Below are 14,331 nucleotides of genomic sequence, written 5' to 3'. Positions count from 1 at the left end.
CAAGGAAATGGAACCCGCTACCTATCCTCCTGAGCGAACCTATGTTCCCACAGGGATAATGGATCGGCTGTGGACCTGGGCGCACACAGCTGTCGTTGCTGGACATCCAGGTATCACCCGCACTATTCAATCTCTGGAAAGTACTGGTGGCACACCTTGGCGCAGAACATCACTCGCTATGTCAACTCTAGTTCCGTATGTGCCCAAACTAAATCTCCCAGTCACGCCATGATCGGTTTCACCTGTCCTTGTGATTGTCTCCACCCCCTCCAGGTGTCGCTTATTTTCCCCAGTGTATTTATCCCTGTTTCCGGTCTATCTGTGCAAGTTTGTCTTGTGTGTTTCCAAGTCAACCAGCATTTTCCTGTTCTCCTGCTTTTTGCATTCTCCTTTTTCTAGTCTCCCATTTTTGACCCTTGCCTGTTTCTGAACTTTGTACCCGCCTACCTGACCATTCTGCCTACCTGGTCCACGAGCCTGTCTGCCACTCTGTACCTCCTGGACTCTGATCTGGTTTTGACCTTTTTGCCTTTCCACGACCATTCTCTTGCCTACCCCTTTGGGATTAATAAACATTGTAAGACTCCAACCATCTGCCTCCTGTGTCTGCATTTGGGTCTTGCCTTGTGCCTTGATACTCCCTGGCACGCCCTAGCAGGGAAAGTCCTTCCTCTTCCTGTGCCTCAGCGTACCTGGTCTCACCTATTGATTTGTCACTGATCTCCCCTTTGATGGTTTCACCACCCATTTGGTGGTTGTGGACAGATTCTCTAAATCCTGCAGTTTTATCCCTCTTTCTGGTCTCCCTGCCTCTCTCCGGGTTGCTGCGGGACTGTTCCAGCAGGTCTTCCAGCAATGACATTCCGGAGGACATCATCTCCGACCGTGGCCCCCAATTCACGTTAAGGGTATGGAAAGCCTTCATGGAGAAGCTGGGGGTCATGGTCAGCCTCACTTCTGGGTACCGGCCTCCATCTAAAGGGCAGGTGGAGAGGATGAACTAGAAGCTGGGGAGGTTCCTGAGGAGTCACTGCCAGGACCGGTAGGGGGAGTGGGCCCAATTCCTTTCCTGGGCGGAGTACGCCCACAATTCATTGCGTCACTCCTACAACGGGCTGACTGCCTTCCAGTGTGTTCTGGGATACCAGCCAGCCCTGGCTCCATGGACCCTGAGCCAGATCAAAGCTCCTGTGCTGAATGAGTGAGTGGTTCAGGCGCACTGAGGAGGTTTTGAACGATGCCCAGGTGAGGCCCTCCGCAGACAAAAGGAGCAGGTAGATCGCCACCGCAGTGAGGCTCCCGTGTTCGCATCTGGCTCTCCACCAGGAACCTCCCACTCTGCCTGCCCTGTATGAATCTGAGCCCCCAGTTTGTGGGGCTGTTCAAGGTTCTCCGGAGGGTCAACAAGGTAACATATAAATCACAGCTCCCCACAAACTACCGGCTCTCACACTTTTCATGTTTCCTCCCTCAGGCTGGTGGTTCCTGGTCCCCTGGCTGATGCCGTCCTCCATAACACCCCTTCACCTCCCCTGGACATCGAGGGGATCCCCGCCTATGCCATCAGATCCCTCCTGGACTCCCAACGTCATGGGGGCCGACTCATGGGGGCCGACAGTACTTGGTGGACTGGGAGGAGTACGGTCCAGAGGAGCGGTGTTGGGTCCCGGTGGACGATATTCTATATTGCTGAGATTTCCCCCTTCACCCACTGGCCTGCCCCTCTTACTCGGGGACATCCTCCTGACCGGCATCCCCCTGGGGCTGGAGCCGCGCATCAGGGGATTCTGTCATGCATACTCCCACACCTAGACTTTATCACTACCTTGATTACTTTCCCTTTATCTAGCACTCTGTAGCCTTACTCATCAGGCAGTATTGGTTCTGTTTTCTTGTCTAGACACTTATTTTGTTTTGTATCTCTCCATGTTCGTTATTAAACTCACCAACTGCACCTGCTTCCAGACTCCCTGCATCTCCGTTACAGGCATGCGGGTATAGCAAACTTCTTTAATGGGTTTTTAGTAAAATGTCTACTTTTTGGTCATTTAGTAAAAGAAAATGGAGCATATTTCCAGTGTTGAGACTTTACAATTTTAATGTATGCTTAAAGTGAGGGTTTAAAGGTGTGTCTAAACTTAACAATAACCATAAGCCTTTAAATGACAACCACCAATTGAACAGGGATGGTTTGGTTTGACATAAAAATGAATGTTATATTTTCAAACATAAATGTGGAAAATGTAGATAGTCCCTATGCTGTTGCAAAAGGAACTTATGCTACTAAAGCTATGTGCTACATACCAACAAGTAATTCCTGTTGAATTTAAACATTTTTCAACCAAAAATAATAGGTTGATAGACTTAGTGGTCATATATGAAAGCTAAAATGATTAACACAGTTGTGAAGAAATGCACATCAGTGTGTCAAAATTATTTTGAAAACAATGGCTCATCTTTTTTTAATCAGGATGCAGTTCCTGGATCAGCATGGTGAGTCACACTAGCCTATGAATACTAACTATGCATACAATTAGTATGATCACTCCTTTAAGCAACAGCAGAGAGACAAATGTTTGCATTTGGACAATGTGTGCTCAAGCTACTGAGCCAATAAAGTGGATGAATGTATTATTAATCCGTTATACATTGCCAGAGTTTGGGATGGCCATGGAGATGGCCATACAACTTTTTGTTCTAACAAACCTCACTACATATTATGAATGTATCTGTAATTATACATTAAAATATACATTACATAGAGAAAAAGCATGTATTGTGTTGTGGACACCAGGAGGAGTATCTGCTCCTTTCGGAATAATGGGGATCCTAATACAATACCAAATACCAAAAGCTCAAACCACTGGAGTGGAGATGCTGCCTGAGATAGATACTGAATGAGGAAGGGAAGGAAATCACATAAGACTAAGTAAATGATCTTGTGCAATATAGATGTATGGGAGTATAATAAAGGACATTATGAACCACCTGAGTTTATAATAACAATAGGGGTACACAACGATTCCCAATGATAGAATACTTAATGAACAGCTAAATCTGTATGTAAATGCTCATGCTTAACGTACTGTTAATGTAATTAAAAACCTCATAAGACAGAACATTGAAGTCTTAAAGTCATCATTGAGTCATGTTTAACCTTTGGCCCCACCTTTGTTTTAACCTTTAAGGTCCCTCCTCAAATACAGGTGGTTATAAAGACCAGATCCATCCTAAGCACCTCTCTCATATCACCTGTGCAGGACCTGTTCACTACCCACAGGATCACCATGGGGACAACCAAGGATACACCGATATGGAGGCTGATATGCCTGGTACTACTGATCAGATCAACACAAACAGGTTGGTAGAATATTCATTCATTTGCCTATATCAGAAACTGTTCTGATTATTACTATAATATAATTATTCTACATTTTTAAAAGTGTGACAAATCTGTAAAATCTACATATTATGTCATAAATCACACTGAATGTTAATTACAAATAGTAAGTATTCAGGACAACACCAAATTATTATGATTATTGATGCTTGGAATGTATGTATGGAAGAATGTCATCGACATGTTAATTCAGCAGGTAGGTTTAAAATCTATAGGTTTCCAATCTGTAACCACAAGTTTAGTTTACAAATATACCCTATCAATATATGATTTGGTGACTTTCAGATTTGATAATATATCTATATTTATTTTATGCAAAATCTCATTATCAAAAAAATTTATGTATTAGCTACTCATAAATGTACTAACACACAGAACATTGATTAAATGTATTACAAAAAGCATTTTGAAGAATTCGACAGTAGGCATACAGTAGCAGTTGTTACGCAATCAGTAATAACGGTTCTCCTGTTTTCTGCTTTAGGGCAGCAAACACATTTACTACGATCATATGATTACATTATTCATCCTATTTCTGTTCCTTATACACATTTGTTTATGAGATTGTTTCCATCTAAATTTGAAAATGTTACACGTAGTGAAAAATGTGTAAACTTATAGAAATTGTTATCATTAGTGATTGTTATCATGAGTGGTTGTAGTATAGTTTATAGTGTTATAAATACATAAAGCACTCCCCACACTGGGTGTGTGTTTGTACTTTTGAAAAAAAAAAAGTTTGATCGGGAACGAAAACAAGAACAGAATACAAACTCAAATGCATATCTTTAAAATAACAGTTGTCGTAAGTCTGATGTCTGATATTACTCAAATAACAGAACAGAAAACATCTGATGCCTAAATATGTAAAATAGGAACTGAACAGTCATCGGAATTCAATATGTTTAGTTTACAAAGCAGATGACACTTGATTCTGGAATCTTTAGGTCCGTTTTATTTGTTGGATGACCTGCAGAGCTGAGCTTTCCAAAAGCTTGGACCACACCTATGCGATTCAAAGAACATCAAAGTACTGTAGTTCAGGCACAGAATACTCCGCTAACGCAGGAACATTCCCTTTAAAATTAAATTGCATGATAGCGCTGAACTTTGGCAATACGGTTTGAATTGAGCCTTAGGTTCGCTGTAAATATTGAATGGGTCACATCATGCTTCAAATGCTCCTTGGTCTGGACATACTGCTGTGTAAATCAAATACACTTCTAAAAGCGCAGTGCAACAATCTATATCTGCAATGATTGATTTCCATCCGTAATGTACATATAATATTGTAAAATACTCATGAATTGCTTTTATTTCAGTGAGCCCCACCACAAGTGTAACAATCATCCCGACTATGATCACGACTATACCCACACTTTCAGGTAAATGACTGACAGAATGCACACCAAATAAATGACTGGGTATCCATCAATACGCTAAGATAGAACTGACATTTGTATTCCTTGTCCCTCAGGAGTGAATGTCTCACACAATGACCAGGTCTGCAGCACATGGGGTAACTATCACTTCAAGACCTTTGACGGGGACTTTTTCCAGCTCCCCTCTACCTGCAACCATGTTGTGACCTCACTGTGTAAGAGCAGCTATGAGGCTTTCAACATCCAGATGAGGCGGCAGGTGGTGGACAACCAGCCCACCATTAGCAAGATCACCATGAAGCTGGATGGTGTAGTGGTGGAGCTATCCAAGGGTGTTGTTGTGGTCAATGGGCAGACGTGAGTTTCCCTGTCATTTGACTTATACGCCATTCTGCAAGCACCTCTCTTGAGGATTTTATGTGCTACATTCTGGAGTTTAATAAAAATTATAATCATAATGTATAGGATGACCTTTAACCATCTTCTTCCTCCTGAAGGGTGACCCTGCCGGTCAGCTTGTCTGGAGTCAGCATCGTGAAGACTACATCCAATGTGAAGGTCATAGCCAAACTGGGGCTGGTTGCTGTTTGGAACAAGGATGACTCCCTTTTGGTAAAATACCTGCTTTTATAATTTTCTAATCTTCAATGGTTGATTAGTTAACCACGTTAAATTTGTCGTTAGATTAAAAGCATAGCATCTTTGCCATTTGGCAATGATCAGCAGTTGATTGTGAGTGAAAGACACCTATTTTTGGCTGCACTTTGTCTCATGTTGGTTGAATCACTGTCTACTCACCTCGAGATATGTTAACATTGAAAGGCAGAATTACCTGAAGAACGACGATGAATTTAACAGGATCTGTGAAGATGTATAGGTTATACACACACAGGACAATGTTCCAATGTTTATCTGATGAAGTGTTTGCAAATACTTGTAGATTTGAATTAGATTTTCTGTCACTCCCTAATATAAAGACTAATAAAAATAAAGGTTTTAAATGTGGAGGATAGCCAAGACTTAGAACATGTGAATGGTGCTGAACACGATGAGATTTTTTGTTTTACCTAACACCTTGCGTCTGATCATTCTACAGATTGAAATGAACGAGAAGTACAGAAACCAGACCTGCGGACTGTGTGGTGACTTCAATGAAGTCCAAACATACAATGAGTTCATCATCAATGGTAAAAACAAATCTGACCAAACTATTGAAATTTAACTACATTACATACTGTAGGTGGAAAAGCTAATTGTCAATGTCTGTGTTGTTGCAGGTGGGAAACTCTCTAGCTCTGACTATGGAAACCTCTGGAAACTGGATGGTCCCCTGGAAGTCTGTGAGGAGCCTACACTAACTTCTGAGGAGAGTTGTGGAGATGAGGTATTACATTTCACACCGCAGAAGAAGAATACAAAAACAATATTAATAGAAGTTAGAAATGGCAATTATTCCATGTGATCCATCAAATGTTTTCTATATGGGAACCTGTTATGGTTTGTCTCTATTTGTAGGAATTTTGTCAGCAGCTGTTCTCCAGTGCAGCTTTCAGTAGCTGCACTAATTATTTGGACAAGGACGCCTTCGTCGAGACCTGCCTGGCTGACCTGTGCCACTGTGATAACAGCACCAACTCCTTCTGCCTGTGCAACACTATCTCAGAGTACTCCCGTCAGTGTGTTCATGCAGGGGGGAAGCCCCAGCAATGGAGGACTGAACAGTTCTGCTGTAAGCATGCAGATACTCTTCAACATGACCACCAAACACTTAATGATCATGTTCACAATCTATTTTAAGGAATCTGTTAATCACAATGTTTATTTTCTCAGATAAGACATGCCCCGACAACATGGAGTACCAGGAGTGTGGAAGCCCCTGTGTTGACACCTGCTCCAACCCAGTGGCCAGACAGTTGTGTGAAGACCACTGTACAGGCGGCTGCTTCTGTCCTCTAGGTACCACATAGGTTCAACTCTGTTGTACAAATTAACCTTAAGCACATCATGAAAACACCACACTTTTACCCATTCTGCCTTTTATGTCAATGTTTGCAACGTATCTGAATATGATGACAAAGGAAGAAGTAAATAATACATGTTTTTCTCAGTTACTTCTTGGAGTCAGTGCAGTTTTATGTGTAAAGTAAACATTTGAGTAACACTCCTTACTGAATGCAGTTATAGCAATCTCTTAAACAGTGAATTTTCTGTCAGGAACTAAAATCTTTCTGAATATTGTCTTACAATTCTGCCTGATCTCTCACCAAATAGGTACTGTTTTCGATGATGTCAACAACAGTGGCTGTATTCCAGTGAGCGAATGCCTCTGTGTCCACAATGGACAATTATACAAGTCTGGAGAATCTTACACCAGCAACTGTAAAGAATGGTATGCTAAGTACATCATCGGACTTAAACATGACATATCCCATGCCTCATTTTCATGAATCATGCCAAATCATTCCAAACAGATGAGCCTGTATAAATGCTCCCTTTAGCACCTGTGCTGGTGGTCAGTGGGCCTGCACAGACAAGGACTGTCCTGGGACCTGCTCTGTGGAGGGAGGATCCCACATCAACACCTATGATGGGAAAGCCTACACCTTTCACGGGGGCTGCTCTTACATTCTGACCAAGGTCAGTGCAACTGGTGCAGTATAGCAAGGCAATATAAACTAGTAGAAAATATTCATACATTTTCAGTGCAAAGGTGAGGTAAAATAGCTTTTCCTGCCATATGTTGAAAGGGGGGGTCAAAGGGGTCATTCTTTAAGTGAGTCACTCTCATTTCATGTTTTTGCATTCAAACTCGTGCTTGTTTTTTCCCAGCAATGCAATGGAACTGAATTCACCGTGCTGGGAGACATTGTGAAGTGTGGGTTGACTGACACTGAGACATGTATGAGGGCTGTTACCCTTGCCCTCTCCAGCAGATCCACCGTAAGGCAACTCTCCAAATATGTTTCAGAGCAAATAATACAGGGAACTGTCAACTCATTTTCAAACAAAAACACTTCTTTAAGATAATCATACTGGTTTGCAAATAAATGTCCCTCAAATGTTTTGTTTTAACACATAATAACCTTATTTAAAATTGCCCTGATTAGGCAAATATTGCTGGGCTGTTTGCAATCTTATAAAATGCTTATGTATGGAAACAAATGAGAATTGAATAAAATATATTATCTTCTCTAATTCACAGGTGATCCGAGTCCAGTCATGTGGAAGTGTTTTTGTAAATCAGATTCTTTCTCAGCTCCCACTCTATACAGGTGAGATAATCCAAATTAATCTGTAGTGTGGATCAGTGTATAAACACCATATCAATTATATTCACTAGATTAAGCATTGATGGTTTCCCTCTATTTATTTCATGTATTGCAGCTGAAGTGACCGTCTTCAAGCCCTCCTCATTCTTCATTGTTATCCAGACAACTCTTGGAGTTCAACTTCAGATCCAGCTTTCACCAGTTATGCAGATCTACATAACTGCCATCTCATCCTACAAAGGAACAACCTGTGGTATGCTTCAGATTCATCCATCAGTTTCATACCTTTTTCTTCAGTATCTCTATTCATAAAAATCTAATACATCATACGGCTTCAATTATTTTTCCACAGGCCTTTGCGGAAACTACAATAATGTTCAGGCAGATGATTTCAGAGTCATCAGTGGATTGGTGGAGGGCACAGCTGTAGCTTTTGCCAACACATGGAAGACCATGTCTAGCTGCCCTGATGTCAAGACTAGCTTTGAAAACCCCTGCAGTTTGAGCATTGAAAATGGTACATATTTATTAAGCCTACAGATTAATCACTTGTTGAATGATTATAACAAATTTATATGAGATAGTATATGCGTATGTTGAAATTATGACTGTCTTTTTCACAGAGAAATATGCCCAGCACTGGTGTTCCATGTTATCAGATCCTAAAGGAGTGTTCTCACCTTGCCATTCTGAAATAAGACCTGACACCTACAAAACCGTAAGTTAGTTAAGAAGGATACAATCACAAAGTAAAACCATTAAACTCTTATGTGATGAAGTTTTAGTCCTGAAACACTTTGACTCATTTTTTCCAACAGAATTGCATGTATGACAGCTGTAACTGTGAGAAGAGTGAGGACTGCATGTGTGCTGCCGTCTCCTCTTATGTCCACGCTTGTGCTGCCGAGGGTATCCAGCTCACTGGCTGGAGAGACACTATCTGCAGTGAGTAGACAATGCGTCATTTTAATGAGTGCTGCAAATTGATTAGAACAGAATGATTTACTGAAACAACAACTGTAGGGTTGAGTTACTAAATACAAATAACCTGAGGAAATAACTGCACAAATACAAAGATATAAGGAAAACAAAAATGGTCTTGCTAATACTAATCATATCGAATGACTTTTCTCAGATAAATTTGCCACTTGCCCCAGTCAAACAGTTTATACCTACAACATGACCAGCTGTGGACGCACCTGCCGCTCCCTGAGCATGACAGACCAATCTTGCCAGGTGGAGTTTGTTCCAGTGGACGGATGTGGCTGTGCAGAGGGCACCTACATGGACGAGGCTGGCCAGTGTGTTGCCCCCACCAACTGTCCCTGCTATGACAAGGGCTCGGTGGTCCCTGCAGGAGAGACTATCAGCAGAGACGGTGCCACCTGGTAAGCACCTCCCTCATACGTATAAAGCTAGGAGACCAAAATAAATACAAGTACTAATGAAACTTGATGGATATATTCAAAGCTGTGAATTCAATTATGTCATAATGATATTTGCTGTTAATTTGATTATCTAACTATAACTATTAATACTGTAACTATTTAACAGCACTTGCAGACAAGGGACACTGAGTTGCACTGGGGGAGCAATATTATTTAGTAAGTTTTATGTTCTTTGCTTCCAATGTAGTAGCAATTTATAAAATATATGGCTCGGTATTATGTAACCATTTACATGCATCCTTCACAAAACAGGTACATATGAAATGAACCAAGATAATTTAAGTAATTCATTTATGACAATGTGATTAATTATGATGAATGTGGATATTTCTGGATATATGTCAATTATATTCTTCTTGTTTGAGAATTGAAAATCGTTTTTTAAACTTGTATTCTCATATATCCCCAGTATGCACACTGCCAATGGTTTTCTTCAACTGCTCAACTGTACCTCCAGGAGCGTCAGGTTCAGAGTGTCAAAAGAGCTGCAAAACTCTGGACATGACCTGTGTGAGTCTCTCATTCACTCTAAATGGGATTGTCACATACTGTCATTATTATACAGATTCGTGTTGAATGAACAAAAACCCTGGAAAATCGAAATGATGTCAAATAGACCCCCCCCCCCCGCGCGCACAAAATCTCTTTCATTTGCCATGACTTATTTATGTACTTTTTTTTTGTTAAATCCCTTTAGATTAGCACAGAGTGCACATCAGGTTGTATGTGCCCCAACGGACTGGTGTCTGATGGAAACGGAGACTGCATCAAGGAGGAACTTTGTCCTTGTGCTCACAATGGAGCTACTTACCAAGCTGGAGAGACCCTTAAGGTTGACTGCAATACATGGTATGCCTGTTTTGTGTCTTACATCTCATGGGGGAGAAAACATAAAGAACACAGACTTACAAATAATGAAAAACCTGACATTATGTGTGTGTTGTTCACAGTACTTGCAAGGACAGACAATGGCAGTGTACCACACATCTCTGTGATGGAGTTTGTGCAATCTATGGAGAGGGTCACTATATCACTTTTGATGAGAAAAGGTTCAACTTTAATGGAAACTGTGAATACACTCTCATTCAGGTCTGTGTCTCTTTATTTGGTAGAATTGTAACAGCATCGAAAAGTGTGAATTTGAACAATATTAATAATATGTTTCATTCTCACAGGACTACTGTGGCAATACTAATGGCAGTGGCAGCTTCAGAGTTCTCACTGAGAATGTTCCTTGTGGAACTAAAGGCACCACCTGCTCCAAGACCATCAAGCTCTTCCTGGGGGTAATGAGCAACTTGACTTCACACAATACTGTACATTCCATCCCTCGTGTAAAGAACAATCAACAAATCATCAACTAAACATCAGGTTGATATCCGATTTCAGACCAAGTTATGTACGAAAACATATTTCTCTTCTTCAGACCAGTGAGCTCATACTGGCAGATGGGAACGCTCAAGTTGTCAGGAGTACTCCAGAAGAGCAGTTTCCTAAACAGATCAGCCTTCTGGGGAATTATCTGGTCATTGAAGTCAAAAGTGGTCTAATCCTCATGTGGGACAAGAAGACCAGTCTCTTTATCAAGCTTAGCCCACAATACCAGGTACATTAAGATACTCTGATAAAGAACTGAATTCAGTATTCAGTCAAAACTGATATTACCAAGACTTTTGTAGAACCCTGCCAAATCAGTCATTTTAATTCATGATCTATTTTCTTCAGGGGCTGGTGTGCGGTCTGTGTGGAAACTATGACGGCAACGCAAACAATGACTTCACCACTAGAGCCCAAGCGACTGTTGTTGATCCGGTGGAATTTGGAAACAGCTGGAAAGTTTCATCAAGCTGTCCAAGCGTAACCGCTGTAGTGCACCCATGTGCCTCCAACCCGTACAGAGCGTCTTGGGCCCAGAAACAGTGCAGCATCATTAACAGTGATGTCTTCACAGCCTGCCAGAACCAGGTATGGATATATTCAACTAGGATATATTAGTAGCGTGGTGGCTTATTTCTGCTTTACCAAATGAGGATAGTTACAAACTTCACATACCAGTCAGATTTATGCTTAAACTACATTTTTAATAATAATAAGCTTTGCAATAGCATTTGACCTTCAATGATGCGCTATCTCTAATGAACCATTGAAAGTGACTACAGAAAAGTACAAAGATCTTTTATAGCCAAGATACACCCCTCTCAAATTACATGACGAACCACAGATCTTACAAACAGTTCACAAATAAAGACTTTTACTTGAGAGAGAGAGGAGTATCCCATAGCCAGATAGCATTCACTATAAATTATCGTTCAGTTTGGTCCCTACGACGAGGTTCTAATCTCGTTCCTGGTACTTCATAGCACAGAACCATTACCTCATAGAATGGCATAACTCAATTGTCAACTCTAGATACACCCATCTCAAGTAAATCCCCTCTTGACCCCTCTCCCTGAACAAACTCACTGAGGGGAGTGACTTGCGCTCAGACAAGTAATTGGTTCCCCCTTAATCACGCCATCCCTTCACATGGTTTAACAGATACATTCACATATGAAGACAATGTTCCATCCTGTCCTCTTCCCTTTCTGATATTCTGCATAGCACCAGGGATATGTGAAAGACAAGTCTGACCTCTCCCCTCTCTAGGCCGCAAGTGACTGAGCCCCAGCTGAGGGAAGAAATGCAACTGCCAACACTAGAGTCTATAAGAAATACATTCTAATAAAAAGTATATCCCATAAGAATATGATGCAGATATCAGATCAAATTTATTTTTATAGCCCTTCGTACATCAGCTGATATCTCAAAGTGCTGTACAGAAACCCAGCCTAAAACCCTAAACAGCAAGCAATGCAGGTGTAGAAGCACGGTGGCTAGGAAAAACTCCCTAGAAAGGCTAAAACCTAGGAAGAAACTTAGAGAGGAACCAGGCTATGTGGGGCTCTCTTCTGGCTGTGCCGGGTGGAGATTATAACAGAACATGGCCAAGATGTTAAAATGTTCATAAATGACCAGCATGGTCAAATAATAATAATCACAGGCAGAACAGTTGAAACTGGAGCAGCAGCACGGCCAGGTGGACTTGGGACAGCAAGGAGTCATCATGCCAGGTAGTCCTGAGGCATGGTCCTAGGGCTCAGGTCCTCCGAGAGAGAGAAAGAAAGAGAGAAAGAGAGAATTAGAGAGAGCATACTTAAATTCACACAGTGACTCAGCCCCTGTAATAGGGTTAGAGGGAGAGAATCCCAGTGGAAAGAGGGGAACCGGCCAGGCAGAGACAGCAAGGGCGGTTCGTTGCTCCAGAGCCTTTCCGTTCACCTTCACACTCCTGGGCCAGACTACACTCAATCATATGACCCACAGAAGAGATGAGTCTTCAGTAAAGACTTAAAGTTGAGACCGAGTTTGCGTCTCTCACATGGGTAGGCAGACCATTCCATAAAAATGGAGCTCTGTAGGAGAAAGCCCTGCCTCCAGCTGTTTGCTTAGAAATTCTAGGGACAATTAGGAGGCCTGCGTCTTGTGACCGTAGCGTACGTGTAGGTATGTACGGCAGGACCAAATCAGAGAGATAGGTAGGAGCAAGCCCATGTAATGCTTTGTAGGTTAGCAGTAAACCCTTGAAATCAGCCCCTGCCTTGACAGGAAGCCAGTGTAGGGAGGCTAGCACTGGAGTAATATGATCAAAGTTTTTGGTTCTAGTCAGGATTCTAGCAGCCGTATTTAGCACTAACTAAAGTTTATTTAGTGCTTTATCCGGTAGCCGGAAAGTAGAGCATTGCAGTAGTCTAACCTAGAAGTAACAAAAGCATGGATTCATTTTTCTGCATCATTTTTGGACACAAAGTTTCTGATTTTGCAATGTTACGTAGATGGAAAAAAGCTGAAACAGTCTTGATATGTTCTTCAAAAGAGAGATCAGGGTCCAGAGTAACGCCGAGGTCCTTCACAGTTTTATTTGAGACGACTGTACAACCATTAAGAATAATTGTCAGATTCAACAGAAGATCTCTTTGTTTCTTGGGACCTAGAACAAGCATCTCTGTTTTGTCCGAGTTTAAAAGTAGAAAGTTTGCAGCCATCCACTTCCTTATGTCTGAAACACAGGCTTCTAGCGAGGGCAATTTTGGGGCTTCACCATGTTTCATTGAAATGTACAGCTGTGTCATAGCAGTGAAAGTTAACATTATGTTTTCGAATGACATCCCCAAGAGGTAAAATATATAGTGAAAACAGTAGTGGTCCTAAAACGGAACCTTGAGGAACACTGACATTTACAGTTGATTTGTCAGAGGACAAACCATTCACAGAGACAAACTGATATCTTTCCGACAGATAAACCAGGTCAGAACTTGTCCGTGTAGACCAATTTGGGTTTCCAATCTCTCCAAAAGAATGTGGTGATCGATGATGGATAGCAGCCTGTAATATGACATCTTAATTACTTATGTTGCCCAACTAATTCTGATTCATCCACCACACTAGTAAGATATGTGGATTTGTGTTTTGTGGACAAAGAAATGTACTTCACCATGCAACTTCTGTATATCTTACAACACATTTCTGTGCTTTTAAGGTGGACCCCTCTCCTTACTACGATGCTTGTGTGAGAGACTCATGTGCTTGTGACAGTGGTGGAGACTGCGAGTGCTTCTGTACCGCAGTGGCAGCTTATGCAAAGGCCTGTAATGAAGCTGGAGCATGCGTAGCCTGGAGAACCCCTCGAATTTGCCGTAAGTTTCTTCACAATCAACAGTCAATGTGATTTTCGAACTACATTAATGCACTTGTCAATTCAATACTGGACTAGGTTGACACATTATCATATAGGA

At 41.6% G+C, this 14,331-nt stretch overlaps 1 protein-coding gene across 3 annotated transcripts in view; it reads left to right on the top strand.

Annotated features, from left to right (window-relative positions):
* The first annotated feature begins 3,143 nt into the window (after positions 1 to 3,143).
* Positions 3,144 to 14,331, top strand: part of LOC110506633 (uncharacterized) — a 29,481-nt gene continuing 18,293 nt past the window's right edge. For all 3 annotated transcript variants that reach the window (XM_090222459.1, XM_090222461.1, XM_090222458.1), the window contains exons 1-25: positions 3,144 to 3,360; positions 4,723 to 4,785; positions 4,878 to 5,139; positions 5,280 to 5,394; positions 5,879 to 5,969; positions 6,060 to 6,166; positions 6,298 to 6,511; positions 6,613 to 6,738; positions 7,054 to 7,171; positions 7,281 to 7,419; positions 7,612 to 7,722; positions 7,985 to 8,054; positions 8,167 to 8,304; positions 8,404 to 8,568; positions 8,675 to 8,769; positions 8,870 to 8,996; positions 9,187 to 9,439; positions 9,606 to 9,655; positions 9,909 to 10,009; positions 10,197 to 10,348; positions 10,450 to 10,588; positions 10,675 to 10,785; positions 10,926 to 11,105; positions 11,225 to 11,464; positions 14,076 to 14,232. In XM_090222459.1, the coding sequence (XP_090078585.1) occupies positions 3,288 to 3,360; positions 4,723 to 4,785; positions 4,878 to 5,139; positions 5,280 to 5,394; positions 5,879 to 5,969; positions 6,060 to 6,166; positions 6,298 to 6,511; positions 6,613 to 6,738; positions 7,054 to 7,171; positions 7,281 to 7,419; positions 7,612 to 7,722; positions 7,985 to 8,054; positions 8,167 to 8,304; positions 8,404 to 8,568; positions 8,675 to 8,769; positions 8,870 to 8,996; positions 9,187 to 9,439; positions 9,606 to 9,655; positions 9,909 to 10,009; positions 10,197 to 10,348; positions 10,450 to 10,588; positions 10,675 to 10,785; positions 10,926 to 11,105; positions 11,225 to 11,464; positions 14,076 to 14,232 (3,397 nt within the window). In that variant the 5' untranslated portion in view covers positions 3,144 to 3,287. The remainder of the gene's footprint in view (positions 3,361 to 4,722; positions 4,786 to 4,877; positions 5,140 to 5,279; positions 5,395 to 5,878; positions 5,970 to 6,059; positions 6,167 to 6,297; positions 6,512 to 6,612; positions 6,739 to 7,053; positions 7,172 to 7,280; positions 7,420 to 7,611; positions 7,723 to 7,984; positions 8,055 to 8,166; positions 8,305 to 8,403; positions 8,569 to 8,674; positions 8,770 to 8,869; positions 8,997 to 9,186; positions 9,440 to 9,605; positions 9,656 to 9,908; positions 10,010 to 10,196; positions 10,349 to 10,449; positions 10,589 to 10,674; positions 10,786 to 10,925; positions 11,106 to 11,224; positions 11,465 to 14,075; positions 14,233 to 14,331) is intronic.

The sequence above is a fragment of the Oncorhynchus mykiss genome, chromosome 26 (assembly GCF_057628025.1).
Source record: "Oncorhynchus mykiss isolate SJ-2025 chromosome 26, ASM5762802v1, whole genome shotgun sequence".
Taxonomy (NCBI): domain Eukaryota; kingdom Metazoa; phylum Chordata; class Actinopteri; order Salmoniformes; family Salmonidae; genus Oncorhynchus; species Oncorhynchus mykiss.
The sequence above is the reverse complement of the archived record's forward strand: the minus strand, read 5'-3'. Positions and strand labels throughout refer to the sequence as shown.